We start from the raw sequence: 16,470 nt of genomic DNA on the forward strand, positions 1-16,470 counted from the left end.
AATATATATGACTAATTCTTCCCAATATTTTGCAAGAGGAACATGGCTTATTCCCTGTTCATAAATTAGGCATCTGAGCATGTGGGTATTACCTTGCATAAGACATCTGCAGTGGAAGCAGGATGGTTATTCATAATCTCAGTCCACTCATAAGAAGAGCATCTTTGTCCCTCCTTGATTCAGCAGGTTGTGGCAGGTCGGGGGTATTCACCCAAACCTGAGCTGGTCACCTCCATCAGGAGCTGGTGGAGAGGACCAGGGAGAGCTGGAGTTCTGGAGGCGTCTTCCTCCTGCCCCACTGAAGGATCACAACACCCTTAATCTCAAATGCCGACGTTTCCCAGGCCAGAGGAGGGAGTGCCAGCCCAGCATCCCCTCAGCACCCACATTCTATCAGCCCAGGGGGCTGTTGCTCTTCACTGCCTGGCAGACTCTTGGCAAGAGAACAAGCAGAGCAAGACTCCATCACAGAGAGGAGCTGGCAAAGAGGGATTTAATCAAAAACACTGCTCCTGCTGCGATTTTGTGAACAAAGTGGTACAAACCTCATCAATGAATTATTCAAGCACAGGCACTTTATTCAGGTAAAGAAGCGGGGGAAGAGAAAATCCAACAGAAAACAAGCTGTTGTGGGTGGTAGAGAAACTCATCTCCAGTGTTCTAATAGGATAAACATCCAGGCAGCAGCATCCAAAGATTCTCCAGGTGCAAACCATAGTGCTTTTCACACCCCTGGATTACAAAAGCTGGTGTCAGCTGCCACTTGCCCAATGGGTGCCCCCAGAAAGGTCTTGTAGAATCACAGAACCATGGATTGGTTTGGAAGGGATCTTAAAACTCATCTGGTTTCACCCCTCTGCCGTGAGCAGGGACACATTCCACTGGGTCAGGTTGCTGTCTCTGCATCTTTTTCTGTGGCCAGATCCTGCAAAGGGCTTGGTGATGATGCTGAGCATTGTGACTTGTGAGCAAACTGCTTTGCTGGTGAGCTGCTCCTGATTCTCCATAACAAATACACATTTCAGAAGCTGGAGATCACTCCTGATCATTTAGAAGTGTTCCTATTCCCTCCCTTTCAAACAGTGTATTCAGTGCAAATGATGAATGAAGCTCAGCCTTCTTCTGTGCTGCCTTTCTGGCGAGAGGTGCCAACTGACAGGAGGGCATGGAGAACCACAGCATTTAATTGCTGTTTATATTTCTCACCTTCAAAGACAATTATTTCTTACCCATAAAAAGAGAAAGCAGCAATTATCTCGTGCTGGAGGACCTCATAAAGCATCAGCAGCAATTAGATTCGGTGGTGGAAGGTCTCATGCAGCCAAACAAAATCTGTCAGTGTGATTATTTTCCGATACAGTGATGTCTGTGCTGCGTTCAGATGACTGTCAGTGACGGTGGGGAATGCAAAGGGAAATTGGAGAGAGAGGAAATGAACTTTCGGGATCTAAAAAAGGCTGACAGCAGGAGATGTTCTTTTATAATTCTCTTTTGCTGTTGAGTAGTGCTGCTGGCAAATACCAAACCCAACGTGACTGGGGAGGGTGGTTTGTGTGACTGGAGTGTTGAAGGGTGTGTGGGTACAGGGGGGCTGGGGGAGCAGAGCCAGGTTAATTCTGCTCCTCTGCCACAGTCCCTGACCCCCAGCCTTGGGGGACAGTGTGGGGCAGTGCCCACCCAGTGCCTGCACCCTCCCTGCCAGCTCTGAGGGTGCCAGGGGACAGTGCCCAGGGAGCCAGAGGGATGGCATGAGCTGGTGGTTACCACGGAACAAACCCTCACCCGGGCACCCCAGGGAATGTGCCTCAGCTGGGTTAACAAAAGCTGTGGGGTCTGGAACCTGAGAGGCTCAGTCAGCCCCGTTCCTGCCGGGCACAGCTTCGGCTGCACTGGGGCTGTCCTGCCTCCAGCTCCTGCCAGTGAAGCATTTCTCAGGACTGACCGTGGAAACATCAGCAAGGCTGACCTTTGGTGGTGAGTCAAACTTATTAAAAGCAAGATGCAAAGAAGCTCCAGAAAAATGCTGAGTGATGAACGCCCTCAGGGACAAAGCAGCTGAGATTTAAAGTCAAATCATTCCTTCCTGGAGATGCTCCTGTTGGGCACCAGAAGAAATGGTGACTGACCTTGGTGCCTGCCCTGTCCCAGATGGAAGGAGAGTGCTTGGAAAGCAAAACTGCCCAAAATTGCAGCTGAAGTTGCAGCAAGCCCTCATGCACATGCTGGAATGACAGTGGCTTCGGGGAAGAGTGGTGGTACTGCAGGGGGGGTTTATGGAGGAGGCCTGAGGACCTGAGGGGGCCCTGCACCAGCCTCTGCTTGATGTTCAGCAGCTGGTCCTGGACAGGGAGAAAAAGGGAGATGTGGATGACAGTGTTTTACTTCTTGCTTGCTTACTGAGAGCTCCACTGCCAGTCTATCAGTTGTCTCATTAGTGGACCTGGAGCAGGAATATGACCATGTGGTGACACATCACCCTCTGAGAGCCTTCTCATGTCAGGGTGCCAAACACCACACGTGTCTTGTGGACTGGCACTGTACCCAAAACAGCTGCAAACACGTTTTCCCCTGGGAATCATTATTTAGATGAAAAATATGTAAATCATAAAGGGAAAACTGAGTGCACTGACCTTCAATACCAGCTGCTGCTGCTCCAGCAGCACTAGGGAGCTCAGAGGTATCTACATACAGGTGAATAGTTTTGCATGTGTTATTTGTGATTTAAAATGTTCCTGCAGCAATCCAGCCTTCTTGTCTCTGCCTCATGAGCTGTCATCTCAGTGAACAGAAGATGTCAGGCCCTGGGGCTCAGTGGGAGCTGCTGCTGCTCCATCAGACCTGCTCTCCTGTTGCTCGTGCCAGGATGGCCGTGGGTCTCTCCCAGTTTTCAGCCCTCAGAAGCAAACTTCAAAGCTGTGCTCGTTTGAGCAGCTCAGTTACAGCCCCAGAGCAAGCACCATCTGCCAGCAGCCTTGGATGCTAAAAATGGTGGATTTTTTTGTTTGTGTTTTAGCACAACCAAGACCAGCAATGTAGATTGCTCTCGCATCCCTACCTGTCAAAATTAAGCCTGCCAAATGTGATATTGCTCTTTTTTCAGCGATGACACCTCCAGATAAAATAGTCAGTAGAAATAAGCCTCAAAAAAAAAAAATCTTTTCTTTCCATGCTCCAGCTAATCCTTTATCTCAGCCTTTCATTTTACGTGAGCAGGTTTTCTCCTGCTCTGCTGAACAACCTGGTCACACACTGAGGGTATCTTCCCCCTTGGAAGGATTTGGCTCCTCAGGGGCCAAGTTGTTTGTTCAAAAGGCCAGTTTGCCTTTTCTGGAGGGCTCAGAGCATCTCCCGTCCTCACCTTTGCAGCACAGAGATCTGCCCTCATATGGAGGGAGTTGTTTTTGGGATTATCACTGGCTTTTCCCCCCCATTCTTGAATGGGTGATTATATGATGAAACATTCCTATGATGCAGTTAAAATGTAATCATGGTGAATGATTGTGACTGAAAAAAGAAGGGAGTGGTGATGGGTCAGTGAATTGGTAAAGGCTGAGTCATCTTTCCATGTATTTTGAACGATATTTCTGAACAATTTCTATATCAACTTCTACAGCACAAACCAGATGTGGATTTCTGGATAAGTTATGGAATTCTGCAGTTCAAGAATAACCTGAAAGGAAATGAGATGTGTTTGTTTAGTGCTTTACTTCTCAGAAAGTATTTCTGCGACTCCTCTCTGAAACTGATTAAAGAAAATACTGCCCTGCAAATTAAAGCAAAATGTGCTGCTTCACTTCTGCAAGAACTGAATTTTCCCCAACTTTTGTGTTCAGAGTCCAGACCAGAAAGCTGCTTTTCCACGTGATGCCATCCGGAGTGATTTTCCTGCCAGCCTGGAGGGCTGTGCACGAGATCCAGCTGAGCTGCCAGACTGCTGGGCAGCACAGAGGGCTGGCAGGGAGAGGAGCCTTAGGAAGGTCTCTCTTGGAACTTATTTTTAGATGAAGGTGCTTATTCACTGCTCTTCTGCTTTTCTGTAGCTGCAAAATTCACATCCCTCCTCTCTCTCTCTGAAAAGGAAGAGCACCTTCTCTGGAGATCCCACGTGTGCTGTCCTGGCTCCAGCTCTCATGGACCTCCTGTAGGATGTGGTTTTCCTCCTCCTCCCTCCTGTTTTCAGCCTATTGCTCCTGGGAGTTGGGTGGATCATGTGGTGAAGGGAACAAACCCACCAGATAGTGCTGTGGTCTTGCCAACCAGCCCCAGAGCAGCTCTGCAGGAGCCACCAGGAGCAAAGGCAGGGAGCAGGTCAGCAGTGACACAACCAGGCTGAGCCTTCAGCAGCTTGGCCATCCCACACGGCTGCAGCTGCAGCTGCAGGGCCTTCTGAGCAGGTCCTGTTTGGAAAACAAAATCTCTGCTTTCCTAGGAAAACTGCAATAAAATATGTATTAAATTGCTGTCTGGAGGGTTCTAATACAGACAACCAGGAACTTGTGTGAGGCAAAGGCTCATTATAGCAGGGTGTTCAGAAACAGGAGGGCACAGTTCCAGGTGTGTTCTTTGCCTGCTGGGTGAGGGGACAGGGAGCAAAGGTGCCATGTGGCTCTTGATCCACAGGTGACCCTACAGGTACCTGCCCTTCCCATCGTGTGGCTGCAGTGAGAAATGAGGGGATTCCAGGGAGGCAGGGAGAGTCTCTGAGAACAGAGAGTCCTGGGATAAATTGCTTGGGAAGGGTCCATGGCAGGAGACCTTTAGGATCAAACAAGGTAAACATGAGCTGAGAAAGGTCCAACGCTGAGATTTTATAGTAAAATGCTTTTAAGATCCATATGATGCCGTTGTAAGTTTTTTAATCTGAACAGGTGTCTTATTTGGCTTTTTAGAGCTGTTTTGGGAAGGCTGAGTGTCTTTCATATGGTAATGCTTTCATTTATCAACTGTTTAAGTCTCTGTTCTCCTCAGGTTTTTTCTACTGATTGTGTGCCAGGCAATCAGTTTTGGGTCTCTGCTTTGGAAGGGATTTGAGAGTCAGGGGGAGGGAAAGGAGGGAGAGGCAGGTCTGAGTGTTATTCTAATTAAAAGAAAATATCTTTTGGAAGAAAACAGGCAACTATGAGCAACAAATTCAAAGCAGCCAGTCAGAGGTTAGAGCATAACAGATGCCTGGTTTTAAAGGGCTGAGTGGGTGGGAGATAACCTCCCCATCATCCCGGGCTGAGGCTTGGCAGGGGGGTTTGATGGCATTGCAATAGGGGTGGTGTTGGGTTTGGGGTTTTTTAACTGGAGGAAAAATGTGGGTGAAGCAGAATTGGCTTTGGTTTCCGTCTGAAAAGCCTCCTCAGTTCAGTGCCATCCCTCTGTGGGTGTGCTTCTGTTGTAGTTATTAACAGTTGGAGAAGCCATCAGTGTCCCCAGGCTTGGAAATTGTCAGCCAGTTTGGCCAATCTCACTGAAAACCAGCACTGGGAAGCCTTGTTGGTGAAGGGGAGTTGTGGGGTGGTCACAGGGGGTCTCTGAGTTAGTGAGTGGTGCAGAATAATTTATATTTTACACCCTGTAGTCTTTATGAGCTGAATGGTGACCTTTAAAAATGCCAGCAAAGAACCTTCAGGGTGCTCAGCAACACCAAAAGTCTCCTTTCCCAGTGGTTTGATACCCACAAGGACACGGCCCTGAGAGCCCATTTTTAGGCACCCCTTTGCAGTGTCTGGTGAGGGATGCTGGGCGGGATGGCAGCAACAGCAGCAAAGTCCCAGCTGTGATTGGCACAGGCAACACATCCCAAGGGTGTTTTAATTAATCTGTTCCAGAATTTGGTCAGCTCTGGGTGGATGCATGTGGAAATGAGAAGCTGGAGAGCCGTGGTGGGGCTTTGAGCAGACTGTGCCCGAGGTTTGCTGCTGCTGTGTGGGGAAAGGTGCCTTGCAGACACATGAAAAGCCTGTGACGTGAAGAGAGGAGAGAGATTTGGGGCTTTGACCTCATCTTGCTGACCTGGCACTGTGCAATATCTCCCTGATAAAGCAAGCTTTCCTTATCCCACTTTTCCCTCATTTTTCCACGTCTCTGGCTCATGCCCTGGTTTCCCAGGTGGTGATGCTTTCTGAGGCTCTCCTGAGAGCCATCAACACACAATTCTCAAGGCCATCATTTCAACGAGGCTTTCACATTTGCTGCTCACTGCAAATGGGCACAGGCACCTGTTTGCAGCAGACATCAAGGCCAGGCACTTGGACTGGAACTTTCCAGCCTGGAACTGATGGATGGAAAAGGGCAGGCTTGGAGATGTCCAAGAGCTTCTAGCACAAAGCAGCTTCACTGAGCAGCAATTATTATTTATCTCCATAAATATTTTAACTTCTCAGGCAAAGCAAGGAAGAAATAACTCTTCAAGGTGAGATTAATAAGAACAAACCTCATTAAATCTCACTAGGACAGTCTGATGAATGTTTTAATAAGACGATGAGAAGGATTCCTTTGGAGCTGGTCTTCTTAATGACTTGTTTTTGCAATCCCAAAGAAATCATGTTAGAGGAGAGCCCAAGGGATTGCACAACCCAGTCAAGCAGGGGAAGGAGTACACCCAGCTCTGTGTTCAGTGGTGGCAGCTCCTGAAGGCAGGTCTGCACCAAATGCAGGAGGGGGACAAAGCCCCCAGCCCGTGGGAGCAGCCACCCTCTGCCCAGGCAGCAACCAGATCCTGAGCAGCCAGAGCTGGGCTGGGTGTGAGAGCTCATCTGTGATCACAGCAGGGCCTGTTGGAGTGTCTGATCAGTGCATTTGTGCCTTCAGCACGGGCAGAGTGCTGGCTGCAGGCAGGGCTGGCTGTGGGGGAGCAGCCAAGGAGGGGGAGACCGCAAAAAAATTGGTTTTGATCCCAAATGCAACGATATGTGTTTGTCAAGGAAATGTATCCATTTAATACACCCACCTTGGCCCAAGTGTGGCCAGTGGAAGATGAAATAATTGCCTGGGTGAAGGCCCCACATGGGAGGGGCAAGGTTGTCTGTGTTAGACAGATGTTATTAACCTCTGCTAATTGGATGCTCAAGGAGCTGCCAAGAATCTCGTGCTTCCCTACAAATTCAGGGGTGAGAAATCAGTTCTGTGATCAGAACCCCAAGGGTTTTTCCTTCAGCTCGTTCTTCTTTTATGATTTAATATAAAAGATAAAGGCCCTCTGGGTTCTCGCAGAGCTGCTCCAGTTGCCATGGAAATAAACCTTGCTAATCTCTTTGCCATAAAACAGGAATAATGTGCTGTGCCAGTGTCCATCTGGGTGTGCTGGGGTCATTCCAGTTGTGCCACTGTCCCACCTCTGCTGCTGGCTGGCAGGAGGTGGAGGAGCAGGACCATGCCATCAGCAGGGCTCAGCAAAGCTGTTTTGGGAAAGGGGCCCTGGGTGCTTCAAGCTGATCAATTGTGCTATTAAAATATTTTAGAATGTTCTCTGTCTCAGAAGGGTTTGGATTACCCTGGGAGCTTCTCAAAGAGTACATCCAGCTCTGTTAATCATCCCAAACTCCTTTTTCTTTAGTGCTGGGTTGGCCATACTGTTGTGGACTGGAGCACTGTAAAACATGCTCAAGTTCTCAGAGTAGGGATCTCCAAAGCACAAGAGGGGCCACTTTTCACTGCTGGGTGGTGGTGCTGGGTGAAGGTGCTGGGGCTCAGCACATCCCTGTGTGCCTGGCAGGTGTACGAGAGCGGCACCAACGTGGAGCAGTTCGTGACCCGGTTCCTGCTGAAGGAGACGGCCAACCAGACCCAGTCCCTGCTGAGCTCCGTGGAGAGTGCTGTGGATGCCATCGACGAGCAAACCAACCCCAGCAGGTCTGCAGCACTGCACCCTCCTCCCTGGGCCGGGGGGATGAAGGGGGAGGAGGAGGAGGAGGAGGAAGGTGCCTTTGCCGGGCCAGGGCAGCGCAGCAGACGCTGTGTGGGGCACAGGGGAGCTCGGGGAGCAGCTGCCTCTCTCTTTGCCTCCCTTCCCAGCTTCCTGAGAGCTCGGGGGGCTTTTCTCTACCACTCTATCCTGCACTGCCCACACTCTCCCACAGCCCTCAGGATCCCTTTTAGCTCACGAGCAGTGTGGGGGGAGGCAAACAAGGGGCAGCACCCTGGCACTGGGCTGGAGGCTTGGGGCTGGGGGCATGGGGCTGCTTCTCTGAGCAAAGCCACCAGTCCCACCCAGGGCACGACACAGGCACCCCCAGAGGGGTGGACATGTCTGGGCTGTGCTGAGGACAGCCTGCAGGGACAGCTTTCCCTGCCAGGGGTGCTTTCCTCCTGCCAGAGCACCCAGCAAGTGTCATCGTCCAGAGGCGAGAGGTGCTTGTTGAGGACAGGTAGTGCTGTCCCCTGGTCTCACGTGAAGCACAGCACCCTGAGGGTCAGTGTCACCCCCCCTGGGGTCAGTGTCACCCCCAGGTACCACCATCACCAGCTGTAACAGGACAGGTTGCCACAGAAGCCATTTGTCAGATAGTCCTGGAGCAAATCCCTCTCCTGCCATACCTGCCAGCCAGGAGGCCTCAGGATGCTTCCAGAGGGATGTCTTGGCTTCCCCAGGCTGTGGGCAGACAGAGGGGCACGTGGACCACAGAGAGTGAAAATACCAGCTCCCTGCTCAGACACCACTCCCTGAACACAGCGAGACCCTGGGCAGCTCTGGTGCCACCTCACCAGCTTTCCTGGGGAGTGCTATGGGTTTCCTCATCTCACATCTCCTTCTTCTCCCTATTTTGTGGCAAACTGTACAGAAAAAAAGCAGGAGCTCGTGGGAAACTATGAGGAGGAAAAAAACCAACATCAGGCAGAGCAATTAGAGCCTCTGAAAGACTTTGCTGGCTTTTATTTCTGATGTGTGGGCCTGGTTCATAATGAGGAGTATTGTAGTTGTTTTCTCACTAAGATAATAGCCAAAAAGAAAAATAAGTCCCCCAAAAAAATCTATCTCCTGCATCCACATGAAGACAAAGAGGTGGCCTAAAAAGCACCAAAATAAAGGGCTGAACACCAAAATGCAAAGGCAGAGGTCCAAGCTTGAAACACCTCATTAAATTGTGATTAAAATAAATCTCTGTGTGTTTTCACCTAATTTCCTGCCTATTGACAGGGGATTATCCAGCACCAGGATTATTGCACAGCAAAAGGATGTTCCTGCCACCTTTATTGTTGTTCTTGCTTCCTTATCTTGGGGACGTTCCTTGGGACCAGATCTGCACATTGTGTTCCCCTGTGTAGGGTTGAGTCCACACTGGCTGATTTTTGGGGCCAGCAGCAGCCTGGGCACTGCTCCTGCAGCACCCAAGGACTCTGTGGGGTGGCTGGGAAAGGGCACCTGGCAGCTGTGTTTTGGAGGAGCCAGGGGAGGGGCAGGAGGACGCTGGCTGGTGTGATGCCCGTCAGCTCCCTGGCACTCACCCCGTTTCCAGCTGGGAGCTGTGTGACCACAAAAGGTGCCAAGAGGAGCTGGGGCTCCTGGGCACCTTGGTCAGCCAGCACAGAGCTGCTCCTGGCTGGAAGGGACTCTGGAAACCCTCTGAGCTGCTCAGCCTCTCCCTCTGTGGTTACAGGAGGGAAGCCTGCACTGCCTGGGCACAGTGTGGGCACTGCTGCTCTGCAGAGGGTCTGGCATCACTGGCAGAGCTGCCAGGACTGTTGGCTCCCTGGGGCTGGCTCGTGCTGTGCTGGGCGTGCCAGCTCTGCCATCCTGACTGCCCCTGTGCTCTCTGGCTGCAGGCACTACCCCAGCAAGGCTGGCCATGGCCTGAGTGACCCCTGGTACGACAGCCCTGTGCCCAGCTACGCTCCCACCACCTGGGTGGTCCCCAGAGAGCACGGCAAGAACCTCCAGGCTGGTAAGTGGTGGCTGCCTGGGGTGGCTGGGAGGGCTCAGGGACGGGAGCTGCAGTCCCAGCAGCAGCACGGGGCTCTCAGGGAGTGCCCACAGTGCCCCTCACCCCATCACTGCCTCCTGCTCTCTGCAGGTTCCCCCGACACCAAGGCAGAGGGGTTGGAAGGGCAGATCAACAGGCTGGCCAAGCTGATTGGCAAGCTGGAGGACAAGGTAAGAGCTAGTGTTTCCCTGTGTGGGACTGTCCCTGGGGTGTCCCCACAGCCCCACTACCTCCCTGCTACGTTGGGCCAGAGGTGACCAAGAGGTGGCCATGCCCATCCCAGTGCTGTTGTGTGCAGGGACCACGGGTGGGTTGCTGGTGGTGCTGGAGGATATTCTTTCTGATGAGCTGACAGCAGCTATGGAATGTGGAACAATTGACTGTGAGTGTGGTTACCAGAGAGGCTAAGACTGTGCCAGAGCTAGGAAGGGTGAGAGGGCAGTGAGGAGGAGTGGGTACCCCTGGTCCTGCCATTCCAGGGACAGTTCAGGGACTGTGAAAAAGTGACAGCTGTTTTGGGGCAGGGGCAAGGACATGGTGTTGGGGATGTTGGCTGTGCTGGGAGCACGGGGAGCTCTTGCAGAGGGTCCTGCAGGGCATGAAGGTGCAAATGGCTCTTGGAGCTGTCCCCTGCAGAGAAGGGGGCACAGCCAGACATGCCAGGTGCTGGGCACAGAAACCCACTGGGCAGGGGACAGAAACCCACAGGCAGCCTCAGCCAATCCACCCCCCCAGCACTGCTCCCTCCCTTTGCAGACGCTGTGGTTTGACCTGCACCAGCGGCTGTCGGACAGCGAGAGCTCCGCCTGCACGGTGAGTGTGCCCGACTCCTCCGGGGGCTGGGGGTCCCTGCAGCCCCAGGCTCGGGGTCCCCGTGTCCCGGGGCTCACGTGTGCTGTTTGGGGCCGGCAGTACCTCCTCCTGGTGCGGAACGAGATGACGGTGTCGCACAAGCACCTGGGCGAGTTCTGCAGCTCCCTGAAGCAGTACCTGAAGAGCGTGGCCGGGGAGCGGGACTGCTTCCAGTGGGTACCACCGGCAGCCGCACGGGGGGTGCTGGGAGGGCTGGGGGGCCGAGGATGTTCAGCTGCCCTTGCAGCAAAGGGCACCCCACCGAGTGAAGGACTGGGCAGAACAGCCCAGATGTGGGATGTGGTCGTGCTCGGTCACCAACACCCCTCTGCATGGGCTGGGGAGTGCTGGGCTGGGGGGCTGCCCCTCCCTGGGCTGTCAGGGCTGGGTCACCCCTCGGTAGCCCAGCCTGCAGCACAGCTGTGGCTGCAGGGGCCGAGGGGGCAGGGATGCCCCGTGCTGGGGGCTCACCCCCTCTCCCTGCCTGTGGCAGTGTCACCGCGGTGAAGCTGCCTGATGGTGTCACCTTCATCGTCTACGAGTTCTGGGAGACCGAGGAGGACTGGAAGAGGTAGGAGAGGGGGTGCAAAAAGCCCATTTTTTTGGTGGGATGCTGGGGTGTGGAGGGTTGTTGGAGCTGCTGAGCCCCTTGCTCTGTCCCCTGTCTGACAGCAGGGCCAAAGAGCTGTCTGTCTGTCCTGGGGTTGTCCCTGTAAATGGGACAGGGGCTTGGGGTGGGTTTCTCTGCACCTCCCACCTGGGGATGCCTTTGCATGTGGGAGGCATCACTGTCCTGAAGCGAGGCAGGGTGCTGTGCTAAAGGGGAGGTGAGTGGGATTGCTGGCACCCGGCCCCTGCCTGAGCCCACGGAGCTGTGGGGGGCTGGGATGGTGTTTCTGGGGTGGGGGGTCACCCACTGTCCCACCTGGATGCAGGCACCTGCAGAGTGCCACCTGCAAGGGCTTCCAGCACGTCAAGGTGGACACGCTGAGCCAGCCCGAGGCCGTGTCCAGCGTGGCAGTGCCAGGTAGGAGGGCAGTGCCCTGCCCTGGGGGGGACGGGGAGCCCCTGGCAGCCAGCCCCACTCCAGTGGTTGGGGGTCAGGGGTGGGCAGGGGGCCTGGGCTGGCTGGGGCAGGGGGGTTGGGGTGGGCTGGGCAGGGGTGACCCTTCTGTGCTGTTCCCCTGCAGCTGCCTGGTGCACCCTGAGCAGAGACTGACCGTCGGTGCCGGGGGCCGCCAGACCGGCCCCTCTGCAGGGTGGCCGTGACCCCCTGCATGGTGGGGAGTGGGTGTGACCTGACTGGAGTGAAGGAAACCCCCATGTGTGTCCCCACCACCCCATAGAGTCCTCCCCCAGCTACCCCATCACCTGGATCGTCTCTCCCTGGCATGAGGTGGTCCCTGGGAAGGGAAGGTCTGTCAGGGAGGGGCTGGCAGGGGTTGGGGAGGGGGACATCCCCCAGACATAGGCAGGCAGGGATGGGCAGGGTGCAGGCAGCCAGGTATTGGGAAGTAGAGGTGGGAGTGGGAGGCTGGAGCCCCTCCTGAAAGCAGGGAGTATGTTGGAGGTCCGTGCTAGTTCCCAGGGCCACCCAGGGAAGGGGCTGGGGGAGTTGAGGCTGTGCCTGGCACAGTGTGTGTGTGCCTGGGGGAGTCAAGGTGGTGGCAAAGGGGGAATGATCCCTGCTCTCAAGGCAACCCTTAGTCTTTTCTGGGCAGGGAGGGTCCCAAGGGGTTTCCTTGTGCAGTCCAAGTGAGTGCCTTGCAGGCGTGAGGGTGGCTGCCCCCCCACCCCCTTCCTGGGGTCTGTACTTCTGTCTGTGTGTCTGTCTGTCCGTGCCCATCCTGCACCCAGCCCCCCGTGCACGGGGGTCCCTCGGGGTGTGTGGCACAGGACCCTCTCTGATACCCTGTCCTGTCTTTATTAGCCACTGTACAACGGGGCCGTGATGCCAAATAAACCTGATGGGATCCAGTGCTGTGTCCGGGGTCTGTCCGGGGCCGTGGGCTGGGGGAGGCGGTGGAGGGGCCATGGAGGAGGGGGCCATGGAGGAGGGGTCCTGGTGGGAGTCCCGGTGGGGCTGTGAGCCCTCAGCGCAGCAGCCCCAGCACGGCCAGGGCAGCGCTCTGCCCGCAGACAAAGGCACCGCCCAGCACGGAGAGGACACCCCAGGCGATGAGAGCAGCCCTGTGGGGACACCAGCACAGGGCCACTGGGACAGAGCTGACCCCAGGAATGGGCCACTCCCTGTGCCCCAGTCCCCTGGGCATGGGGCTCTCTGCAGGTCTTGCCCCCCACCGCTGCCAATCACACAGAAACTCACTTTTTGCGTGGTCCGAGGCTGCGGGTCCCAGTCATGCACACCAGGCACAGCCCTGCTGTCAGGACAGAAGCTCAGCCCCTCTGCCACAGCACCCCAAACCCAACCCCACTGCGGCATTCCTGGCCCTGCACCCCCAAAATGGGGCCAGGACGGGCCACCCACCACCCCAGCGATGCTCCCGGCACTGGTAAAACCCTTCCCCCCCCCCACTGCCTCCTCTTGCCTGGGAAGATGAAGATGAAGAAGGCACTGATGCCCCCGATGAGCTCGATGACTTTCCCAATGTCAGGGACGAAGAGGGCGATGGCGAGGGTGGTGCCCATCCAGGTGACAGTCAGTGCCACCCGGCCCCGCCGCTCCTGCGCCTCAGACACCGCCGCGGCCCCGCGCTTGGGGGCTGCCCACAAATCCTTCACCACCGACCTGCAAGAGGGGATCAGGGGGCTTGTGGCACCCAGAGGAGCTGCACCGGCTGGGGGGGCACCCAGCCCGTCACCACACCCTCACCTGCCCAGTAGCACCACGATGGGGTAGATGGTGACGATGGAGACGCCGAAGAGCAGGCGGGCGACGATGACGAGCGGGTCGTTCCCGGGGTAGGACATCAGGACATCGGAGGCCACGGCCTCGCCGAAGGTCAGGTAGCCATAGAGCCCTGCTGACAGTGAGGGGGGAGCCTGAGGAGGAGGGGGGAGCTCAAGGAGGAGGGGTGAGCCACGGGGAAGGCACCCGGGGGCAAGGAGGGGTGAAGGGTTTGGTGCTGGGTTACCCGTGAGGGAGTAGATGAGTAGGCAGACGAGCATGGAGAGCACAGAGACGGTGACCCAGTGGGAGAAGCTCTGGTTGCTCATGCTGCTGTAGATGGCCACACACGCCTCGTGGCACTGCAAGGCAAGGGGGATGGTGCTGGGGCCCCATGCAGGGACAACCCCCACCCCCAGCGTCCTCCCTGTCCCATCCCCAGGGACTTGCATCCTGCCCTGCAGCCACCTCTGGTGACAGCCACAGGTCCCCTTCCCTGCAGCCTCCCCTTCAAGGGATGGCATCCCCCCAGTCTGGGATGCTGTGGGAGGCTGCCAGCACTGCCCTGGCAGCTGGGACTGGGGGGCCAGGGTGACCTACCTGGAAGCCAAAGCAGATGGTGGGAATGACACTGAAGACAGAGGCCCAGGAGGAAGACCTGTGGCATGTAGGGAGGAAGCACAGAGCAGAGGGTGTGAGGCTCACAAAAGTAGAGGGAACCTCTGTGGCATAAATTGTGCAGCCTGGATGCCACCATGGGAACCTCTTCCACAGTGATTTTGAGAGAAAGGGGAATTGCTGGGGTGAAAGATGGGACTGGGAGCTGCCATTCACCTACCACTACTGTGTGCTGTCCCCAGCTCCCCCCACCCCACACACACAGGGCCCAGGACCACCCCTGCCCCACCTCCAGCCCTGCCCCACCTCCAGCCCTGCCCCACACCACTGCTGATGTCATGGAGATCGGGGCAGGAGAGACACGGCACAGACCCCCTTACCTGGAGGGCTGGGGGGGGCTGGTCAAGCTCAGGCTCTCTGCCTGCAGGTAGTATTTCAGGATGATGACCAGAGTGAGGTAGCAGGCAGCCAGTGTGCCCAGGATGCTGCCAGGACATGGCAGAGGGTCAGCACACAGCTGGGAGAAAGGGAGGGGGGGTCCCGTGGCCCTGCAGGTTCCCGGGAGGAAACCTGGGGTACAGGGTACCCAGGGGTGAGCCACCCCAGGGATAGCCCAGGCAGTACCTGGAGTACTTCTGGAAGCCAATCTCCCTGGGGACAGAGAGCGGGAAGATGACGAGGACACAGAGAGCAGAGAGGGTGAAGCGCTGGTCCACGTACCAGGGGGGCAGCTGGGGGGCCCCGCTCAGCGTCCCATTGGGGTACAGGGAGTCGCACACTGTGGGGGGCAGTGGGGGTTCAGCTGCACCCTGAAAGGTGGCCCAGGGGGGTCGGGAGCATCACACTGTGGCAGGAGCCCCAGGACCAGGGAGCGCCACGTCCTCAGAATTTCCAGGAAAACCCCGGGCTGAGCGTAGCCCACCCTGGGACCAGCTCCCCCTCACTCCCGAGGGCTGCCGGCCCCAAGCAAGCCCCAAACGCGGTGGGGGAAAACAACTCACGTTTCTCCAGCTGGTCGCCCACCACTCTCAGAAGGGCCACGGAGATCATGAAGAGGTTGAGGAGGAAGCAGAGCTCACAGAGCTTCCCCACGGCCGCCCCGCACACCGCCCGCACCACCCCCTGGTAGGTGGGCTGGGCGCTGAGAGCCGCCGCATAGCCCAGCACGGCCAGCCCGCTCACCAGGAACACCAGCGAGCCCTGCGGGGACAGCACCGCCAGGAAGCACCTCACCGACCCCCCGACACCCGCGGGGCCAGCGGGGACCCAGCAGGGCCACGACCAGGGCCCAGGTCAGCAGCCAGGTTTGCCTTGTGGCCCCGGGTAACACAGGTCAGCAAACGGATGGAGACACAGGGTTTAGATTTGGGTTTTGGGGACATGTATGGGAGCACACACCAATTTGATTTTAGGTTGAGCCACAAGCCAGCTACAAGTGTGGCTTCAGCTGCAAAGGGCATCCCCCAAGGCTGCTGCACCCCTGCCCCAGGCGGGGTCGGGACGGGGGTGCTGTGCGAAGGGGGGTCCCCGCCAGCTCCCAAACACCAGAGCAGGTGAACCCCCCTCTCCAGCCCATCCCATCCCGGCGCCCCTCGGCTCCCTGTGCCGCAGCCCTTCGCCCCCGTGTCCCCCCCGAGTGCCCCCTTACCAGCTCCACCAGGAGGGCGGGCACGGCCCCGCCGGCTCTGCCGAAGGCCCAGGGGAAGCTCAGCAGCCCCGCGCCCAGCGCAGACTTGAGCAGGATGAAGACGGCGCCGGCGGAGGAGAGCCCGGGGGCGGGGAGCGCGGCGGAGCCCCCCGGGGATGGCAGCAGGGGCCGGGCCTCGCCCGCCGCCCGCTCCATCGCAGCGCTGTGCGGGGCCGTGCGGGGCTGTGCCCTCCCGTGCCCTCCGCCGGGCCCCCGGGGGCGGGCGCGGGCAGCGCGGACCCCCCGCCCCCGCGGGCAGTGGGGAGGGGGCGGCGGGGGCCGGGCAGGAGCCGCCCGTGGGAACCCCCTCCCGGGAGCTCACCCACGGAAAGCCCCGTCCCGCTCCCACCCCGGCGCGGGAGCGGGCATCGTCCCGGAGCCCGCGGGGCTCCTGCACCGCCCCGGCTCGAGAGCCGCGTCCCGCTGACCCTGCGCGTCCCCAGGGCTCACAGAGCTCGTACAGACCCCGCAGCAGCCCCGGCAGCTCCGAGAGCAGGGCTGGGGCGGGCAGGCTGGGGGCTCCACGCTCCGCCTGCGTTCTTCCCAGCCACGAAGTT

At 57.1% G+C, this 16,470-nt stretch overlaps 2 protein-coding genes across 6 annotated transcripts in view; one reads left to right on the forward strand and one right to left on the reverse strand.

Moving 5' to 3' along the window:
- Positions 1-12,737, forward strand: part of NECAB2 (N-terminal EF-hand calcium binding protein 2) — a 74,519-nt gene extending 61,782 nt beyond the window's left edge. For both annotated transcript variants that reach the window (XM_039382579.1, XM_027750056.2), the window contains 8 exons: positions 7,703-7,839; positions 9,751-9,869; positions 9,999-10,078; positions 10,665-10,721; positions 10,821-10,933; positions 11,254-11,331; positions 11,696-11,787; positions 11,951-12,737. In XM_039382579.1, coding sequence (XP_039238513.1) covers positions 7,703-7,839; positions 9,751-9,869; positions 9,999-10,078; positions 10,665-10,721; positions 10,821-10,933; positions 11,254-11,331; positions 11,696-11,787; positions 11,951-11,979 — 705 coding nt within the window. In that variant the 3' untranslated portion in view covers positions 11,980-12,737. The remainder of the gene's footprint in view (positions 1-7,702; positions 7,840-9,750; positions 9,870-9,998; positions 10,079-10,664; positions 10,722-10,820; positions 10,934-11,253; positions 11,332-11,695; positions 11,788-11,950) is intronic.
- SLC38A8 (solute carrier family 38 member 8) lies at positions 8,831-16,150 on the reverse strand. Of its 4 annotated transcripts, none has more exons than XM_027750053.2 (10): positions 15,875-16,150; positions 15,228-15,426; positions 14,851-15,004; positions 14,607-14,711; positions 14,209-14,266; positions 13,856-13,970; positions 13,594-13,741; positions 13,310-13,509; positions 13,087-13,138; positions 8,831-12,950 (listed from the first exon to the last, which is right to left on the reverse strand). In XM_027750053.2, exons 1-10 carry the CDS (start codon positions 16,067-16,069, stop codon positions 12,854-12,856), a joined length of 1,323 nt encoding a protein of 440 aa, XP_027605854.1. In that variant the 5' UTR covers positions 16,070-16,150; the 3' UTR covers positions 8,831-12,853. The 4 variants fall into 4 exon arrangements, with proteins under 4 accessions (XP_027605854.1, XP_039238511.1, XP_039238512.1 ...); XM_039382577.1 differs by having other exon boundaries at positions 13,087-13,141; XM_039382578.1 differs by having other exon boundaries at positions 13,594-13,744.
- Positions 16,151-16,470: the final 320 nt, after the last annotated feature.

Source organism: Pipra filicauda, unplaced genomic scaffold (genome assembly GCF_003945595.2).
Source record: "Pipra filicauda isolate LSUMZ 115617 unplaced genomic scaffold, ASM394559v2 scaffold273_size1055052_pilon, whole genome shotgun sequence".
Classification (NCBI taxonomy): Eukaryota; Metazoa; Chordata; class Aves; order Passeriformes; family Pipridae; genus Pipra; species Pipra filicauda.

Excerpts from the sequence above, each read along its gene's own strand:
- SLC38A8 (XM_039382576.1), bottom strand. The coding sequence starts at position 16,069 with ATGGAGCGGGCGGCGGGCGAGGCCCGGCCCCTGCTGCCATCCCCGGGG. Across the intron at positions 15,427-15,874 it reads CCGCCCTCCTGGTGGAGCTG|GGCTCGCTGGTGTTCCTGGT; the intron begins GTAAGGGGGCAC and ends CTGTCCCCGCAG. Across the intron at positions 13,745-13,855 it reads ACTCATCTACTCCCTCACGG|CAGGGCTCTATGGCTACCTG; the intron begins GTAACCCAGCAC and ends CCTCACTGTCAG.